Genomic DNA, 17,407 nt, shown 5'->3' on the forward strand with positions numbered 1-17,407 from the left:
TTATAGTATGCGACACTGGTTCAACCACAGCACCCCTTGTGTCCGCCAATGCAGTACGTGGCCAAAAGAACGCTCCCAAATTTTATTACCTTGGTGGGGCGCGAACCCTCGTTCTTCAGTGTACGAACACGCACACTTTACCACTGTACCACAGAGGCTTCATATATATAGCTATATACAGATAAATATAGATATACAGATATAATGTGGATTTATATAGATATATAGATTGATAGGTTGATAGATAGATAGGATGATTATGGTCATCCTCCATTATATGTTGCGCTAGGCGAGTCTTATTTTGGCCCGCGTCTCATTCAGTAAAGCAAGCCCTGATTCGGACCAACAGCATCCCTGAACATCCACAACGAAGCATTCAACTCACTGATTGGTCCCAACACCTCACATTAAATTAAGCATTATTAGCACTACACAGATCATATGTAGTTCTCTGTACCTGACCACTATGCCGGGGTTCCTCCAACTCATTCACGTGTTAATACGACGATGTAAACAAAAAGTGGTGCCACATCTACCAAGATGACACAAGTCGGTGTAGTACTAAGAAGTGAAGCCAACTGTATATTTGTGATTCATTTGATATACAGAAATGGCTGACAAAGTTTGTAGTTATTGAACTGCACACTGAACAGGATGCTTCAGATAGATGTAACACTTAAAAATAGCACTTACTGGAAGAGAACTGACAACACATTAAGTGCTGAACAGATATAAGTTCATAGTTTTAGAGAGTCAGTCGGTGCCCATTCCTTTGCCATCATTACCAGCACATTCGTGAAGCAATTCAGTTAACGGGAAGAAAAAATGTTAACAATATTTTCCACGTAAGTGTAAACATCTTGAAGGACCCTGTATGGTACAATTAGTTTTTTATGGATGATTTCCTACAAGTTCTTGATCTGTAATGTTCTCTTATGTTTTGTAGTGTTGCCCAGTCAGTGTGACTCGACAGTAAGTGGTAAATTGACAGTAAAATGCTTTATTTATGAAAAGTGGAGAAGGTGACGGTTGGACATTGTAATCCTCTAGGGATACACAGGATCGTGTAATGCCTTTATATGTGAAAATTAAACCGAATATGAACATGTTTTATATACTTACATGACTTGTGGAATAGTAACACTATGATTATTTTCAATTTTTTCAAATTTATTATTTTGCTCCACCTCAGAGAAGCTATGGTAAAAATAATGAGTAATACATAAGCAGTAGATAGTATTTGTTTTAACCATGTCTTTTATTATAGATATAATAACCCAATGTACAATACCAATGGTGCCATCATAATGTGCTTTGGTCAGCATAGCACAGTTGGGAGCTTGGATAAACTGAGTCTCTCCAACAGCCCTTGATGGTTGAATGACTCCATATACAGTATAAGTCGTGATGTGGTGTGTCACCGTGTATTCCAGGTCCCCCACCCCTGGAATGTGGTTGCCATTAATATGCGGTTGCAGTGAAGGGGGCTGGATCAGCGGTGTCGTTTTCGTTGTACGTTCGTTTCATAGTCGAGTTGCGTGTGATCGAGTGTGGCGGTAGCATGTGGCAGCGTCAGCAGTACTGCCAAGTGAGTGAGTGACCATTATTAACAAGCAGCGCCTCACCCACCGCGGCCGTCCATCTCTGCGAGAGGAATATATAATTAAACTTTTGTATTTCTTTCCTGATAATGGGTCTTAATTACTTCACTTCGATGGCATAGTTCTTATTATTGCTACCTTAAGATGTTATATTTAGCTTAAAAGTGTTTTAAACTGGTGAGGATACATGTAGTCTTCATTTACTCATTCTTTACTGGTGGTCTTTCCCAAACTGTATAACTGTTTGTTAATCAGCCAGAATAAAAGAAATACGTCATCAGACAGCAGGGTGTGTGTGGAAATCTAAAAGAACACTGGGTTTTAAGATATTTATGGAATATTATTTGATTTTTATTTCTTGCACTAAGAATGTTAAAAAGAAAAAATGCAACTAACCAAAGTAAGTTTATCACAGTCTTCTGAAATCAATGTAAATTCAGTGTAGCTCTGATTGGTGATTACATGTAGAACAGGACGGCTTCATATTAAGTGGTGCAGACAGCTGCGATAGTAGGGTCGTGGTGGCGTGTCTAGTAGGTCCACAATTACCACCACCTCCAAACTCTCCAGGGTTTGGATGAAATGAATGATAGGATCTTTCCCCCACAGCTAACGAGAAGACATGGTAAGGTAGGTGCGTAGAAAACATGCAGGAATTGGGAAGGATATGTGTTATGCTAAGGATATATTGATCACTGATATGAAATAATGGTCAGGTAATATGAAATGATAAATGAATGAGGTTGTTTTCTACATTTTGAGGCACTGATGATACTTGTACATTCCTATTACATATATAGCCTATAATATATATATATATATATATATATATATATATATATATATATATATATATATATAATACATCTGTGTGATCCCTCAGGCTTACTGATAATACACCATTAGGCTGGCAATTTCCATTCTGCCATCACTTAATTCACCTTCATTTCATAAGACATATTAAGAAGTCTCGCCATACAGCTCACTTTCAAAGTCAGAGCTGACATCATGTCGGCAAAGAGACCATGTTACGATGGCAGCCCTAAGCTACACAGACAGATAACAAAGGACATTCAGTTCCTGTAACAGCCAGCTGTGTGGAACTAGGGGCTGGTGTGGATAGGATCAAGGGTATAATGGGCAGAGCACCAGTGCCTGGCCCACCTTTTGTCATCGTGTCACTACACCCCTGGGTGGCACCGGGCCCCCAAGTGCCAGGCCAAGACAATAATGGCCCTCCTGTAGTGACTTAGTGACCTCAGGAACGGGAAAGGGTAACAAAGTATACAGACACCTTCACAATTACGAAGGGTGCGATACACATGAACATGGCTCTAGCATTGCCCATTACTTTAGGTTCATACTTTGTAGCCGCAGCCTCAACTGGAAGTTTGGCCAGCACTATCTTACAGCAGCTTGTGGACCACTGATAAGTCAATGTGCACACCACTTTCTGCAGGAAGCTGGCAGACATCTGCAACTGCACTGTCAATATGCCTGGGAGTAATTCCAGGATTCTGCTCAAGTTGAGTGGCACCACAGCATATTTGACCGTGAAAGTCAACTAAGAGGTCTCCTGTTATGGCCAGGCTGTTTTTATGTCCTTCACCATCATACAGGGAGAGAGGAATGTTGTGGAGTTTTGTACCTAAACCATTTAGCATCATGCTATATTTGCCAACATTTCTCTTTTAAGAAAATATAGCTAATAAAAATATATTTATGTATGGATCAAGTACTACAAATACACTTGTGAAATATACAGAACATAATATCGTGAGAGGTGCTAACCCTATGTGACCAGGCTCCTGAGCACTCACTCACACTTGCACAAATACACACGTACACCTGGCACTGGTAATAATGGCAACAGTAACGTAATGTTGAGAATTAAGGCAAAATTAATTCTCGCAGCTATGTATCACATACTACCAGACACTATAAAATCCAGAAGCTTTATAAACAACATGCAACAAAATAAAACTTATCCATCTGCAATATTACAAATGAAGCATACATGTTTAAACTTTACCCACAATACAGGGGTTTTGCTTAAAGCAGATTTGTGTTGAGCTCTGCTCATACTCCAAAGCTTATCTACCTTCAAAAGAGTATAACAAAGATGAAGAAGTGCATCTGTGTAAAGAATGCATCAAACCATCTTCAACTGCTTCTGTTCAAATAACAAATCTAATAACCAACAGGTAACCTCAGCAGGGACTTAGTCGCCCCTCACAGTAGGTCACATACTGCTGTAGGAACAAGGAGGATAAAACTGATTTGCATGCACATCAGTCACATACGACTGCTGGTCTTCACGCCCACAACCACTACTGTTAGTTGCCTGGATGTAGTTCTCATTACAAGTAAGTACTCCTCCTGACTGTGGGTGGGCATGTGTGGCCAGTGGTGAAGTGACAGGTGGGGGTCGTCCACTGTAAGGACTGTAACGTACGAGTCCAGTACTGCGGGATTTGGCTGCAGTGTACATAGATTTCTGAGTGGGTGGAGCAGGTGATATAAATTCATTTGTTCGGGGAACTCCCAAGCATGCATAGTTATAGCTTGGTTTAGTTTGAACACTAGTAGAAGAGGGTGTGGCAGTGTAGTGCTGCTTCTCACCCCCACCACCAGTGGATTGCTGTGAACGCCCAGGGAATTGAAAAGGGTGGTGCCTCTGGCTCATGTTTTGTGAAGGACAATATTTTGGAGCCAAGAACTGGGATGATGATGAAGCACATGATGCAGGGGTTGCTGGTGATGAGCCAGGTGGGGAACTGAGGGTGGAGGACATTGAAGGCAAAGGTACAATCTGTGAAGCTGTTGAGGATGGGGATTTGTAATTAATGGTGGTGGTGTGGGGAGGGGAGGTAGGACTATCAGATGACGATGACGATGATGATGATGATGATGAAGAGGAGGAAGAGGAGTTGGAGGTGGTGGCATCAGGGGACTCCGCAGGTGTAACAATGACGAGTGGTGGCCTTGGAGTCTTTGGACAGCGTGGGATGTGGCGGCAAGAGGCCCGGTGGCCAGGATCACCCAGCAGCTTCTCCAGATTTATTTTCTCTGTTGTTAGGCGCTGGATTTCTGACTTGAGTTTCAAATTAATATCTTCCACTGCCTCTGATTCCTGGAATTAAGAAAAACTATAAGAAATCCACATTCCTGTTTAAGAAACGTTACAGACGAGTCATCTATCCATCTCACAAACTACATGCTCCCAACTTGGAATCTACCACAGGGGATGGTAGTTACAAAAGAACCTCCAAGCTGTTCTATCCTTGCATATATTTGTTTTCTGCATTTTATTACACTGTTAAATTTCCCACAAATTGCTTATTTCCTTCTACTTCACGTGTAGCGAGAGGTTTTCCTCTTAAAACATTACAAATTGCCTCAATAACACTCTCCTCTTTCAACCATCCTGCAATCCGTCTACAGTTCATGTCATTTCACCCTCACTGTGTTCCTCTTCATTCAATCCATTCTACTCTAAATATCTTTTGTTCTTTCCATTCATACACCAAAGAAGAGCAATAGTAACCTAGTGCCAAAGTCCAGCACAAAACCGGATCATCGGCTACAAGTTGCGTATGCTGGGTGGGCTGGAAGTACAGACACGGCGTCGTGAAGGAAATGGGTCAATGGAAGAAGTATATCATATCACAGATGGGGCTACTGAAGTAAGGAACGGAATGAGATGTCGGAAAGAAGACCAATAGAGGTATGGAAGGACATGATATAATGGAAGGAAAAATACGGTGATTCTCGGAGAAAGTCTGCAAGAAGGAGGGATGTTGGAGGTGTGACAAAAAAGGAAATGAAATACATCGCTGTAGAGTGTAAAGAGGACAATCAAGGAAAATATGGTGTATGGAGAGAATGGTACTGCAACCAGTACAGAGGGGAGGGCGACCACCAAACATCAAATAAGAGTGGGTAAGTCTAATATTACCAATTCTTAGACGAACTAAAGCAGTCTCCCACCTCCTATTACGGTGGCAAGGGGTTAACCAAGGAGAAATAAACGGTTTAACAACACGTAATTTATTATTAGTGATAGATTTCCAGCAAGACTGCCACCGGTGTTGAAGGAAGGAAGATCGAGCAGGAAGAAGGTCAGAGACTGGAATGAGGAAGGAAGGAGAGACATCTCTGGTAACAGCCGTGCGAGACAACTGATCAGCACTTTCATTGCCTGTGATACCCACATGTCCTGAGATCCAACAGAACTGGACTGTTTTACGACGAGAGGAGATATGGAATAACACTCCAAGATACGAAGGACTAAAGGGTGAGAAGTAGACGGTGACTGTAGAAGGGACAAAGCACTATATGAATCAGAGAATATCACAAATGTGGGAGAGGTGGCACGACAAATATACCGCAATGCAAACAATAGGGCATTAACTCTCCTGTTAGAACACTTGCATAAGTAGGAAGGCTAAAATGATAAAAGGTGTCAGGAAAGAGAATCGTGAATCCAACACCCACAGGGGTTGTTGAATCATCAGTGTATATAGGGACTGCAGAGGAATGGTGGGAGAGATGGTCAGAAAACCAGGAACGGAGAATGAATGAAGAAGAATTGGACTTGGAATTAGGGAAAATGGAAGGACAAATGTGGGGTCGCGGAAGCAGCCACATGTGCAGAAAGAAAAAACATTACTAACAGTAAGAGAGGAGTGTGAGGAGAGAGTACGAGTTCGAACTGCAAAAGGTGGCTTGGTCCTAGGAGTGGAAAACAGGTCTAACTCAGGATTGGAAAGAAGTAGAGAAGGAATATGAGGAAAACAGTGCAACTTAGCATAGGCACGAAGAGAAAGTAGAGCACGACAGTGGAAAAGTGATGGAAATCCTGATTCAGCATACGGACTCTCAACTGGAGAGGTCTTAAAAGCGCCAAGTGCCAGATGCAAACCATGATGATGCACAGAAGCAAGTTGTTGGAGGACGGTGTCTGAAGCAGAAGAATAGACTTGTCAGGCATAATCAAGTAGAGAACGAGAACAATATGGAGAAAAAGGAGAGTAGTCCGATCAGTACCCCACAACACGAGACAAAGTCTACGAGAGATGGAAGCATTACAAGGCTGAAGATTTTCAAGAAGGCATCCTTCCAAGTAAGATGGGAGTCGAAAAGAAGGCCAAGAAAGGAAGCGGAGGCTTTGTATAGGAGAGAAGAGCAATAGAGAAAAAGAGGTGGTTGAGAAATAAGATGAGAGCGAGTAAAAGTAATAGCATGAAACATAAGAGGAAGGAACTGAAAGCCATGAGAAGTAGCCCATTCTGAGGCAGCAGAAACCGCAAGTTGAATAAGAGCACCAAGGGCAGAGATGTCAGAATTTGAGGCATATATTGCAAAATTATTTACATATAAAGAAGAGTGAACACCAACTGGGAGGCAAGAAACAATCCTATTAATTGCCAATAATAAAAAAAAAAAATATTAATGCTAAGAACACTGCCGTGGGGAACACCTTCATATTGTGGGAATGGATCTGAATAAGTATGCTGAACACAGACTTTAAAGAAACGAGCTGATAGAAAATTCCTTAAGAAAACCCCAAGGTTACCATCAATACCACAAGAATGAACTGTGCATAAAATATGGTAGAGCCAGGCTGTGTCATAAGCCTTCTCAAGGTCAAAGAACACTGCGACAACAGATTGCCGAGTGGCAAAGGCTGAGTGGAGGCTAAATGGATATGTCTCTAGATTTAGGAGGGGAGTTAAGGTGCTGTGAGCTATTTGAAAAACAAACTGTGAAGATAACAAAAGCTGCTTGGATTCTGGGAGCCACATAAGATGATGATATATCATATGCTCGAACAATTTGCAAAGACAACTAGTAAGAGCAATGGGGCGATAATCTTGATGGGCATGGCCTTGCTTTCCCGGTTTAAGAAATGGGAGAATGACAGCATCATGAAAAGAGGGAGGAAAAACATCGGAGAATGACAGCATCATGAAAAGAGGGAGGAAAAACATCGGAGAATGACAGCATCATGAAAAGAGGGAGGAAAAACACTCTCTGTCCAGATACAATTATAGACAGTTAATAATACGGTCAGGGCCTGGGGGGAAAGGTGACAGAGCATATTATAGTGTATGCCATCTGAACCCGCGTAAGTGTTCTAACAAAGACGAAGGACAGAGGACAATTCTTGAAGCGTAAAAGGCGCATTATACGACTGACTAGACGACAGCTTGAAGACAACAGGCGTACATTCAGTAGCAGCTTTAAGGGCATGGAATTCAGGTGAGAGATGAGAGCCGCTACTAACATTACTAAAATGAAGACCTAACCCATTAGCAACTAGACGAGCATCTGCAACTGATTCCCCATCCAAATGGTGGACAGGGGAAGGTATGGGAAGATGCATACCAGCTATTTTGCGTATACATTTCCAGACGGATGCAATGGGTGTATTGGCAATAATGGTGGAAACGTATAATCTCCAGCTACGGCATTTTGCCGTAGAACAATACTGATCATGTGTGTGAAAACTCAGTGAGTAAGAGACAAATATCGTGTTGGCGGGAGAGTGGGAGCTGTGTGGCACGAGGTGGGTGGGAGGTGAGATGGAGCAGAGGTGAGGTGGAGCGTCTCCCACGCTCACCTCCCACCACACAGCGATCCCGCGCTACTTACTATAGGGCTGTGATGAGTGTACATACCTCTAATCAAATTTTTCAAAGTGTATGTTAGTGAAAACAACAGCATCAGCTAGTCAAGTGTGCCAGAAATCGGAGATTTACGGGTGGTACCTATTATGAACCTACGTTATTTTCAACTAATATATATATATATATAGTTGCTGTATATGTACTTTTGTAGCAAATAAATGTAAGTATTTAGGTTGGTTTTGATTAGTTACCTTCCTCCTTCCCACTGTAGAAAATGGAGCTGCTGCACGAGCCCGACCACAGAACACTTGGCTGAGGTGAAGGAGGAAGCACCTTATGAGCACATAGGGGTGACGGGAGCAACTTTCTTGGTGATTTTCATTAGTTTCTCACCAAAAGGGAATGTTTGAGCAAAACAAAACAAAAAAAATCGAAAATTAATCACGTTTTCAGGTGGTGGGGGGGCCCGAAAAAACTGGGAGGGTACGGGTTAAAGTAGTAAATGACGGCCAGTCAGCTTTTCGGAAAACACCATCGAGGGGGTCTGAGTACGGGACAATATGTAGAAGGATTAAGATTGATAGGAAAGTGATCACTATATACATCGTCCGAAAGAAGAGAACAATGGAAATCTTAAGAGAAGGGGAGCACAAGTAGAGATCCAGACAGGAAAAAGTACATGTTTTAGCATCAAAAATGCATTGAAGCTCCCATACTCAATAAGGATAAATCATTACTAAAAATAAAAGACTCAAGGCGGCGGCCATAAAGCATGGCGACAGTTAAAATATCCCATCAATAAAACTGGTGTGGGTAACTGTGATAATAAAAGAGATAAGGCAGGGAAATCAGTAGGCTGGGAGGGAGAGAAATATATAGAAACCACTGTAATCCAGCATCCAAGGAAAACACGAATAAAATGACATGGAACCGTGGTGTGAAGGGACAGACGTTCTAGAGGAACTGTGTAATGAACTAAGATAGCTGAAACAGGAAGAGAAGCAGGAGAAAACAAGAAACAACAGTCAAGTGTAGGTACTGGAGGGGAAGACAAACAGGGTTCTTGTAAACAGACTATGGAAGGACGGTGAACCGAAAGAAGATAGCGAAGGTCACTACGATGGACAGTGAAACTTCGAAGGTTCCACTGTACAGTACAAGAGGCATACTAAAATTTACAACACTGAATAAAGACACAACCAAAGAAAAGTAAAAAAAAACTACAAAAAATTACAAAGGATAAAATATAACACAGGAAAACGAATTTATGAGACACGAGTATCATACATCACCGAGTCGGTCCGATAGTAGGAATAGGAGCAGAGGGTGGAAGAGGAGGACGAGTGGGGACGGTCACTATAGTCCGGTGACACAGGAAGGGATAAAGGAGAGAGATTACAACAAGAAGGAGGGGCAGGAGGGGAAGGAGGGAGGGGAGTGGGCAGGAGATCAGAAGGAGCCGAATGGACTTCAGCCGTATGAAACACTATTTTGGGACTCATGGATTCCTGTAAAGGAGTTGCTAGAAACTCCATGATGTCTGTGAGGGTTTCACCCTCAGCAACTGTTGGGAGTGTCATCTCCGGTGTTGACAGGGGAGCCAGAACAGGTTATAGAGTGGCTTATGGACTTGGGATAGGGTTAGGACCAGACTGTGGAGTTGAAACAGGAATCTTTGTTGGAGCAGGCATCACAGAAAGCAATGGACGTGCAGTACGCATCTTACGAGTTGGGGGAGAATGTGAGGGTTTTGTGGAAACCTTGCAATGGATGGCAGCCTGCATTTGGCAGAAGGAGGCAGATGGCGGGCACCACGATGTGGCAGAGGGATTAGTCGTTGGTGGAGAGAAGAGAAAGAGCGAGGGGGAGCAGCAGCACAGGAAAGGCGATGAAGGGAAGACAGAGGAGTGGACAATAAAGGGGACAGGAAGGAGGTAGGAGTGGAAGTCTAAAACAAAGAAAGAGGTGGAAAGAAACAGGAGGGGCCTGAAAGTAGGAAGTAGAACAAGAAGGGCAGGAGGAAGATGGGAAAACAGAGACAGAGGAAGAGGAGACAACAGTGACAGTCAGAGGGTTACGTGAGGAGGAGGTATGAGTAAAGACAGGAAAAGAGGCCCAGACAGCAGAGGAACTGGAGACTGGCGATATCAAGGAAGCAGGTGTGTCAGATAGGCAGATGATTGCAGAAAAGGAGTTAAAGGTTGTTCCAGTTGCAGTGCAACAGGACTGAGAAACAGCAGAGGCAATGGGCACACGACGGGCCACTCGAGCATAAGTGATACGGGAAGAGAATCCTATGTCACAGGCACATTGATGGGCTGCACGGAGGAGAGACCTTCTTTCCAGCAAATCCTGGAGACTTCTGTTTCAAAGGTATATTCCAGACACTTCTGGGAGGAGGCAGCATGAAAGCCTTGGCAGTTCAGGCTGAGGAGGTGTGGCTGGGTTGGGCGCAGGTAAGGCAGACTGCCTCTGACCTACAGTATTCAGCTAGATGGCCATATCGCCAACATGAAGAGCACTGTCAAGGATGAGGCATGTACTCTTTGACCTGGAGTAGTGTGCCACCAATAATCACAGAGGTGGGAAGATTGCGGTCCTTGAAGATGATATTGGTGATATTAGCTGAGTATTTACGACGTCCCTGAGGGGGAAGTGTGTAGCACTGGACAGAAAGTACTGCAAGGTGTTGGGCGGACAAGATTGCTTGGATGTCAGCTAAACATTCTGAGAAACTGAGGTCTATGGATATATGGGACGGGATCAGAACAGTTGTGGTTTAAGTGGACATCTGGAACTGCAGAGATAGGGTGACCAGAGGGGTCAGTAAGTGACAATGCCTTCTCAGGCTAAGCAGCAGTTTGAACTGTCATGAGGCAGTCGCCATTAGGACGTGACGAGAATGTGACATCGGGACCTACAGGATTTGTCGGAGGAGAGAGAGATGGAGAGTGAGGTCGTTCGTCGTCAGCTGTATGTTAAAGTACTTGGGCCACATCTGGCGGTTAAAAATTGATGTTACTGATGGAAGATTCGGAAAGAGGGGAGGAGAAAGGAGAGGGGGGGCAGGAGAAGAAACAGAAGGATAGGAGGAGGAGGAAAGGGGCGGCAAAGTAAGGGAGGGGGGATCCACCTGACTGGGAGAAGGTTTTGGAGGAGCATCTCCCGTTGCTCCTTGAATGAGGTGAGAAGAATCATTACTGGCCATGGTGAGCCTAACTGTATAAAACAGGAATTAAACTGGTCCACTCCTGAGAGCTCGAGTCAGGAATAAGGGCGAAAGAGACAAGGGCTACCGTACCCATGGCTCCCTGAGGCCGTTTACAACTGACACAAAAGAGACAGCCTTGCATCCCATCAGCATGGCTCTCACACCTTAGAAAGGTGAGAAGAAAAGAAGATAAAAGAAGAGAATGGAAGAAAAAGGAGTAAGCAAAATGAGTAGGGTCAAGGACTGGGACCCAAGGGCGGGTGAAGCGGTACAAAGAGACACCACCCCTACCATCAAGCCCCAGCCCCAGACCCCAGAGCCCCCCCACGACTGCAATGGGCTTGGTATTGGGGTAGATCCATACACCAAAACTTTCACGCATCCTTCTTCTGCTACTTGATTCACAATACACACAAAAATTTTATTCTTGTACATCACACCTGAACTGTTCGAATCCATTGTATTTTTTCACAACTCAGAAACCATGATTCACATCCATAACTAATAGTAAAGGACAACTCACCCTCTGTGTCTTAACTTCTCAACCAATCAATCCCAGTTTTATACTCTGCAATCGCTCTTCTCACATAATGCGGTCCCACCCTTACCTCGCCACCCAGAACTCCATACTTGCACATTACAATCACTACAAGGTCTCTTTGTTTAGCTGAATAACATCGCCTGGTGTTGGCTGGAATTAAAATACAAAGTACGTCATGGTGCTTAAAGGGTTTAGGGAGACTGTTTCTAACCTCTTCACCCAGAGAGGCTTCTCCTAAGCTGACCAAAGTCATATGATGTTAGGCAGGATAAATGCAGATCACATTTTCGTGTTGGTGACGGGTTATAGCTCTTCTCATCCTTTACGACTTAATTTCTTATTGAGAAGCTACAGTAAGTGTCTTACTCTTCTAGCAACTTAATATATTTCATACAAATTGGTCATGTAGAATGATATTTCCGAAAGCAAAAGGAACTACAGACTTAAAATCAGCTAACTCTGAATACTCATAAAGGCAAAGATCATCATGATCCCCTTTAGAAGAAAACGTACCAACAAACTTCTCCTACAAGAAATGTGTCCCATAAAAAAATATACGGGGCCAAATGGTATTCCACTTACAACTAGAATGGTTTTACTACAGGTATTGTATATAAACTACATATATTATGCAGTAATCATCATGCAAGGGATTTGTGAACTATCACTCTCCATAATGATTGTACCTAATATGGGACAGCCAGACACTTCAGCCGAAGAATTATTCAGATTAGGAAGACTGTCAGCATCAGCAAAACTGAAAAAAAAAATCAACATTGCCATCTTTGACACCTTGCCCTTTCCCAAGGCCATCCGACAGGAGGAGTTTGGCAAAAATTTGCTTCTCTTACGGCACGTCCACATGTGTACTCAAACATATTTTGGCAACGCAGCTGGCAACATGTTCAGGAACATGTTTGCAGCAGTATATGGACAGACGTAGGTAAACATGTTTCAGTGCAGTTTCGAACACTGGCAGCAAAGGTGATGAGATAAGTGTGTCCATTCCAGGCAGCTGAGACTTCATCATGATGTTACCAACATGATCTGGACGCTGCTGTTCCCAACATGTTTGCAGCAAGTTCATTACTGTGTTGCTTACATGTTGCCAAAACTTGTTCGAGCACATGTGTGGACGTGTCCTTACTCTTTCAGGCAAGCATTTTCCACATCTCAACTGAAGTGAACACGTTAAATAAAATAATATACAGTATCATCACAGTCGGGTATGATGAATTTCAGAATGTGTCTGTTGCTCAGGACTGGTATCGAGTACTTAACTGTGAGGTGAATTTCTTTATATCATTTTACACAAATAATATCTTACTGTCTTCTAGAAAAACAGTTATTAAATGGACGCATAGTCCCCAAACCTAAAACATAATCGGTAGTATGTCTGGCCAGCAATGACCAAGAAAACTAACCACAGACTGTTATATCCAGGCAAATGCCACCAGATCCCCATGGATTACCAGATTGGCAGTACTGGTTACTACATGTGTAAAGTCAGCAGGCCAGCACAGTAGGAACAGTTGTATCTTTCCCAAAGATCACATCCTCCTTATGGCATTTGATCAAATCAGAGATATCCAAAGTCATCACAGTGTATCAAACCACAGTCCGTAACACTATTTTGTTGACTAATGATGTAAGCCATTATGCATATATTTGTCAACCACAGTGGCCGCATGAAGTTCACTGTTGCCCCCATTGCAGTGGGTCAGTGTGTGGGAATTCGAAAGGAAACATCACTATATCTGATCCTCTCACAGCCTTTAGACTCACAATGGCAAGATGGTTATGGGCCCTCATTCGTAGAGGTGTTTAATCAACCTGATGGTATACTGCATGTAACAGAAGATTGGGATGCCATCAATCCGTTACTCTTTCTGCCAACCTGAGCACCCTGTTCTTCCCCCCCTTTCTCCCTCAGTCACCCACCGTCCTGATAACACATCTCTGCAGTTAGCTGAATTCCCGGGTAATTAAACACAATCTGTGTATCATTATGGTATATAGGGTGGTCTACATGTACATTAACACTTCTATTCCATTCCGCTGGGCGTTTTCCCGTGTGTTGTAGGAAGGGCTCAGTCAAAGTTATCAGTGATACCTACAACATTTTGTTGATTTCCTCATCCCACAGTGATGCTCATGTCCAAACCAGCAGACTCAGCCATCCTCACAACACATAAAATACCATCCGGCTACTTTCTAGCAGAGACCTATTTAAGGACCACCCTGTACAGTATTCCATTCAAAGTATCTCTGGGTACCATGACTCACTATGACTCATAAGCCAGCGTGCTTATTGTCACACTTGAAGAGAGAGTGTTTATAATAGGCTAATGATCATTACACTTATTATGGTGATAGAAACACCGATGTGGGACTTAGTGTGTACTGACGTTTTGCTTCATGGATTCCTCAGAAAAAAATTGCTGAACATCACCACATTTCCTGTATATATAGCAGAAGGCAGTGGGGGTGTGAGGTATTGGCTATAGTCTGACAGATCGAAACGTAGGGTTTTGGTGGAGTCACCCCCTCCCTGCACTGTTGCCACGTTTCCGAGCTGACCTCTCCATCAGCGATGACCTTGACACTGTTTCCCTCTTGTGATCTCCGTTTTTCTAATACCCCCTATACCCCTGCCACCAACACCCCCTATACCCCTACCCCCAACAACACCCCCATCAACAACACCCGCTATACCTCCACCACCAACACCTCCTATAAATATAGACCCCCACCATCAACACCTGTATAATAATTAGCCGTTGATAATTGCTATACTTTTATTGAGAGCATACATTCTACCCTATTGCTCAAACTCCCTAATCTTACAATCCCATCTGTCTTAATCCTTCCCACTGCCTTCGTTCCTAAATCCCTTAATTGATCTATTTTTAACCTAAGTGTCCCCACACCTTTTAAACCATTTACCTCTCTGTCACTATTCTCCACCATATGTATCAACTTGTATTATATTGTGTATAGAACTTTCATACTGTATGCTGTACTACTGTATAATGTATAAGAATACCCACTGTTTAGTGGAAATAAAGTTTTATTATTATTATTATTATTATTATTATTTCTCTCTCTCTCTCTCTCTCTCTCTCTCGCTAGATTTTGTTATGTGTCATCCATGGTTTTTTACTTCCATTTTTATGTATGGATTATAATTTTGACTTTATTTCCGCACCACCCTTGAGGTAAAAGTCACGGCGCGTTTTTTTATAGAGGTTTCCCCAATAGGCCTAAATCCTGTAGGGGGTTGGTGACCTCCCACAGCGTACACACAAACACGTGTCGCGTGAGTGCTGCCACCCCAGAGCTGTTTGATATATTTATTTTAATTATGAAAGGATCGCCTCTTCCCACTTTTATCCCTTCAAATTTTCTTGCAATTATACTTGCTAAATTAATTAGCAATGTTAGAAGTGTTGGGGAAGTAAATAATAATTAGAATATTTTTAGAGCAACACTGCCAAATTTTTATGCCACGTTTCTCTATTATCGTATAATATAGTATGCAGAATAGTTTTATTCTTCCTTGATACATGTCAGCACTTTCATTACAGTTATATTAGTATGAGTTATGTTTATGTATCATTCCTACTACACAAACCACAGGCGTTATACATCGTAGGGTTAGGAAACATGGCAATAGTGTAGGGAGGGGGTGACTCCACCCAAACCCTATGTTACGAGGAGGAACACTATAGGGGTGGCAGGGGTACAGGTAAGGTAAGGAAGGTGAGGTCCCAGGGGAATGGGATTACAGATCATGGCACAAGGACGGATAGAAAGAAAAGAAACAAGGGAAGAGTGAAGTGGGAAGTCCCTAAGGAGAGGGAAGGAATGTTGGGTATGGAAATAGAGGTCACAGGGGGAAAGGGATTCCCGATCCCAGCACAGGTGTGTGTGTGTGTGTGTGTGTGTGTGTGTGTGTGTGTGTGTGTGTGTGTGTGTGTGTGTGTGTGTGTGTGTGTGTGTGTGTGTGTGTGTGTGCGCACAAGTGTTGTATAGGTGGGCAAGAAGCTGGGTGAAGGGAGGGGATGGGGATGGATAGGAAGGGAGGAGAGTGATGTTTTGAGTTTAGGGGGTGTGGGGTGTGAGAAAGCTTTCCTCTTGACAATATAATTGGCCACAGAATTCGATAGGTGTTAAGATCCGCAGATCTTATCACCTGGTGCATGCTATGATGTGTTCCTTGCCCTCCCAGACATGCACGAGGACGGTGCCAATCCCGACTAGGGAGACATCAGTCTATATTCAGAAAGGCTGGGTATAAACTGGGAAGGCAACTATCGGAGCTGTGGTGAGGTAGTGCTTGAGCGCCTCGAAGGCTTCCAGCCTCTGGGTAGTCCATTGGAGGTCCTCTCCTTTTTTCATCATGTCACGTAGGGGTTTTATGATGGAGGCGAAATTTCGGACGAATCTCCTATAGTGGGAGGCTAGGCCACGGAAGGAATGGACTCCTCTGACATTTGTAGGTGGGGTGATTTCTCTATTGGCGTGCAGTTTTTCCGGATCTGGGGCGAGCACTTTGTGTGAGATGACGTGGCCAAGGAAAGTGTAGGACTCTTGGGCCGGGTCACATTTAGATGACTTGAGTTTTAGCCCCGCTGTCTATATGCAGTGCAGCACCTGGCCTAAGCGGTTGAGGTGTTCCTTCCAGGTGCAACCAAATACTATCACGTCGTCCAAGTAAGCGAGGCACGTCTCTCAGGTAAGCCCTCACAAGACTGACTCCTTGAGGTAGGAGAAGGTGGCTGGCCCATTACACAGACCAAATGAGAGGACAATAAATTCATACAGTCAGCCACCGCTTGTGGAGATGGCAGCTTTGCTATGGTGTTCGGACCAGATGGGTACCTGCCAGTAGCCCAACTGTAGATTAAAGGTAGAGAACCACCGTGCTCCATATAGAGAATCTAAGGAGTCGTCGATACGAGGAAGTGGGATGACATCTTCGATGGTCACGTCGTTTGGCAGGCAGTAGTCGACACAGAACCTCATAGATCTGATTTCTTCTTTACTAGGACTACAGGGGAAGATCAGGGGATGTTGGAGGGCGCTATTATCCTTGCTTTGAGCATTTCTTGGACTTAGCAGTCTTCCTCTTGGCGCTGTACTAGCTTTTTTTCGGCACGATGGCTGGTGTATAGGGGGTCCCGTAGTGTGAATGGGGTGGACCTTGGTTCAGCCCAACTTCTGGATGCAGGGTGAAGACCTCCTTGTATCAGAGTTGTTGCTCCAGGTCCTGTTGGTACTGTGGGGGAGAGTGAGAGGGAATGTGAGGCAAGGAGTGGATGCTGGGGTCAAGCATGCTTGTCATGCCCAGTGATTCTGGAAGGGCGTCAAATGTCTCCAGTTCTCCTACAACCAGTCCTTGCAGAGACTGACAGTCCTT

The 17,407-nt window shown here is 43.6% G+C and overlaps 1 protein-coding gene across 2 annotated transcripts in view; it reads right to left on the reverse strand.

Annotated features, from left to right (window-relative positions):
• Positions 1 to 2,393: 2,393 nt before the first annotated feature.
• The window catches only part of LOC145409372 (uncharacterized), a 145,401-nt gene continuing 130,387 nt past the window's right edge, over positions 2,394 to 17,407 (reverse strand). For both annotated transcript variants that reach the window (XM_080279845.1, XM_080279844.1), the window contains one exon: positions 2,394 to 4,734. In XM_080279845.1, coding sequence (XP_080135971.1) covers positions 3,844 to 4,734 — 891 coding nt within the window. In that variant the 3' untranslated portion in view covers positions 2,394 to 3,843. The remainder of the gene's footprint in view (positions 4,735 to 17,407) is intronic.

Source organism: Coenobita brevimanus, chromosome 80 (assembly GCF_032717465.1).
Source record: "Coenobita brevimanus isolate Jiangsu-jjx chromosome 80, ASM3271746v2, whole genome shotgun sequence".
NCBI lineage: Eukaryota > Metazoa > Arthropoda > Malacostraca > Decapoda > Coenobitidae > Coenobita > Coenobita brevimanus.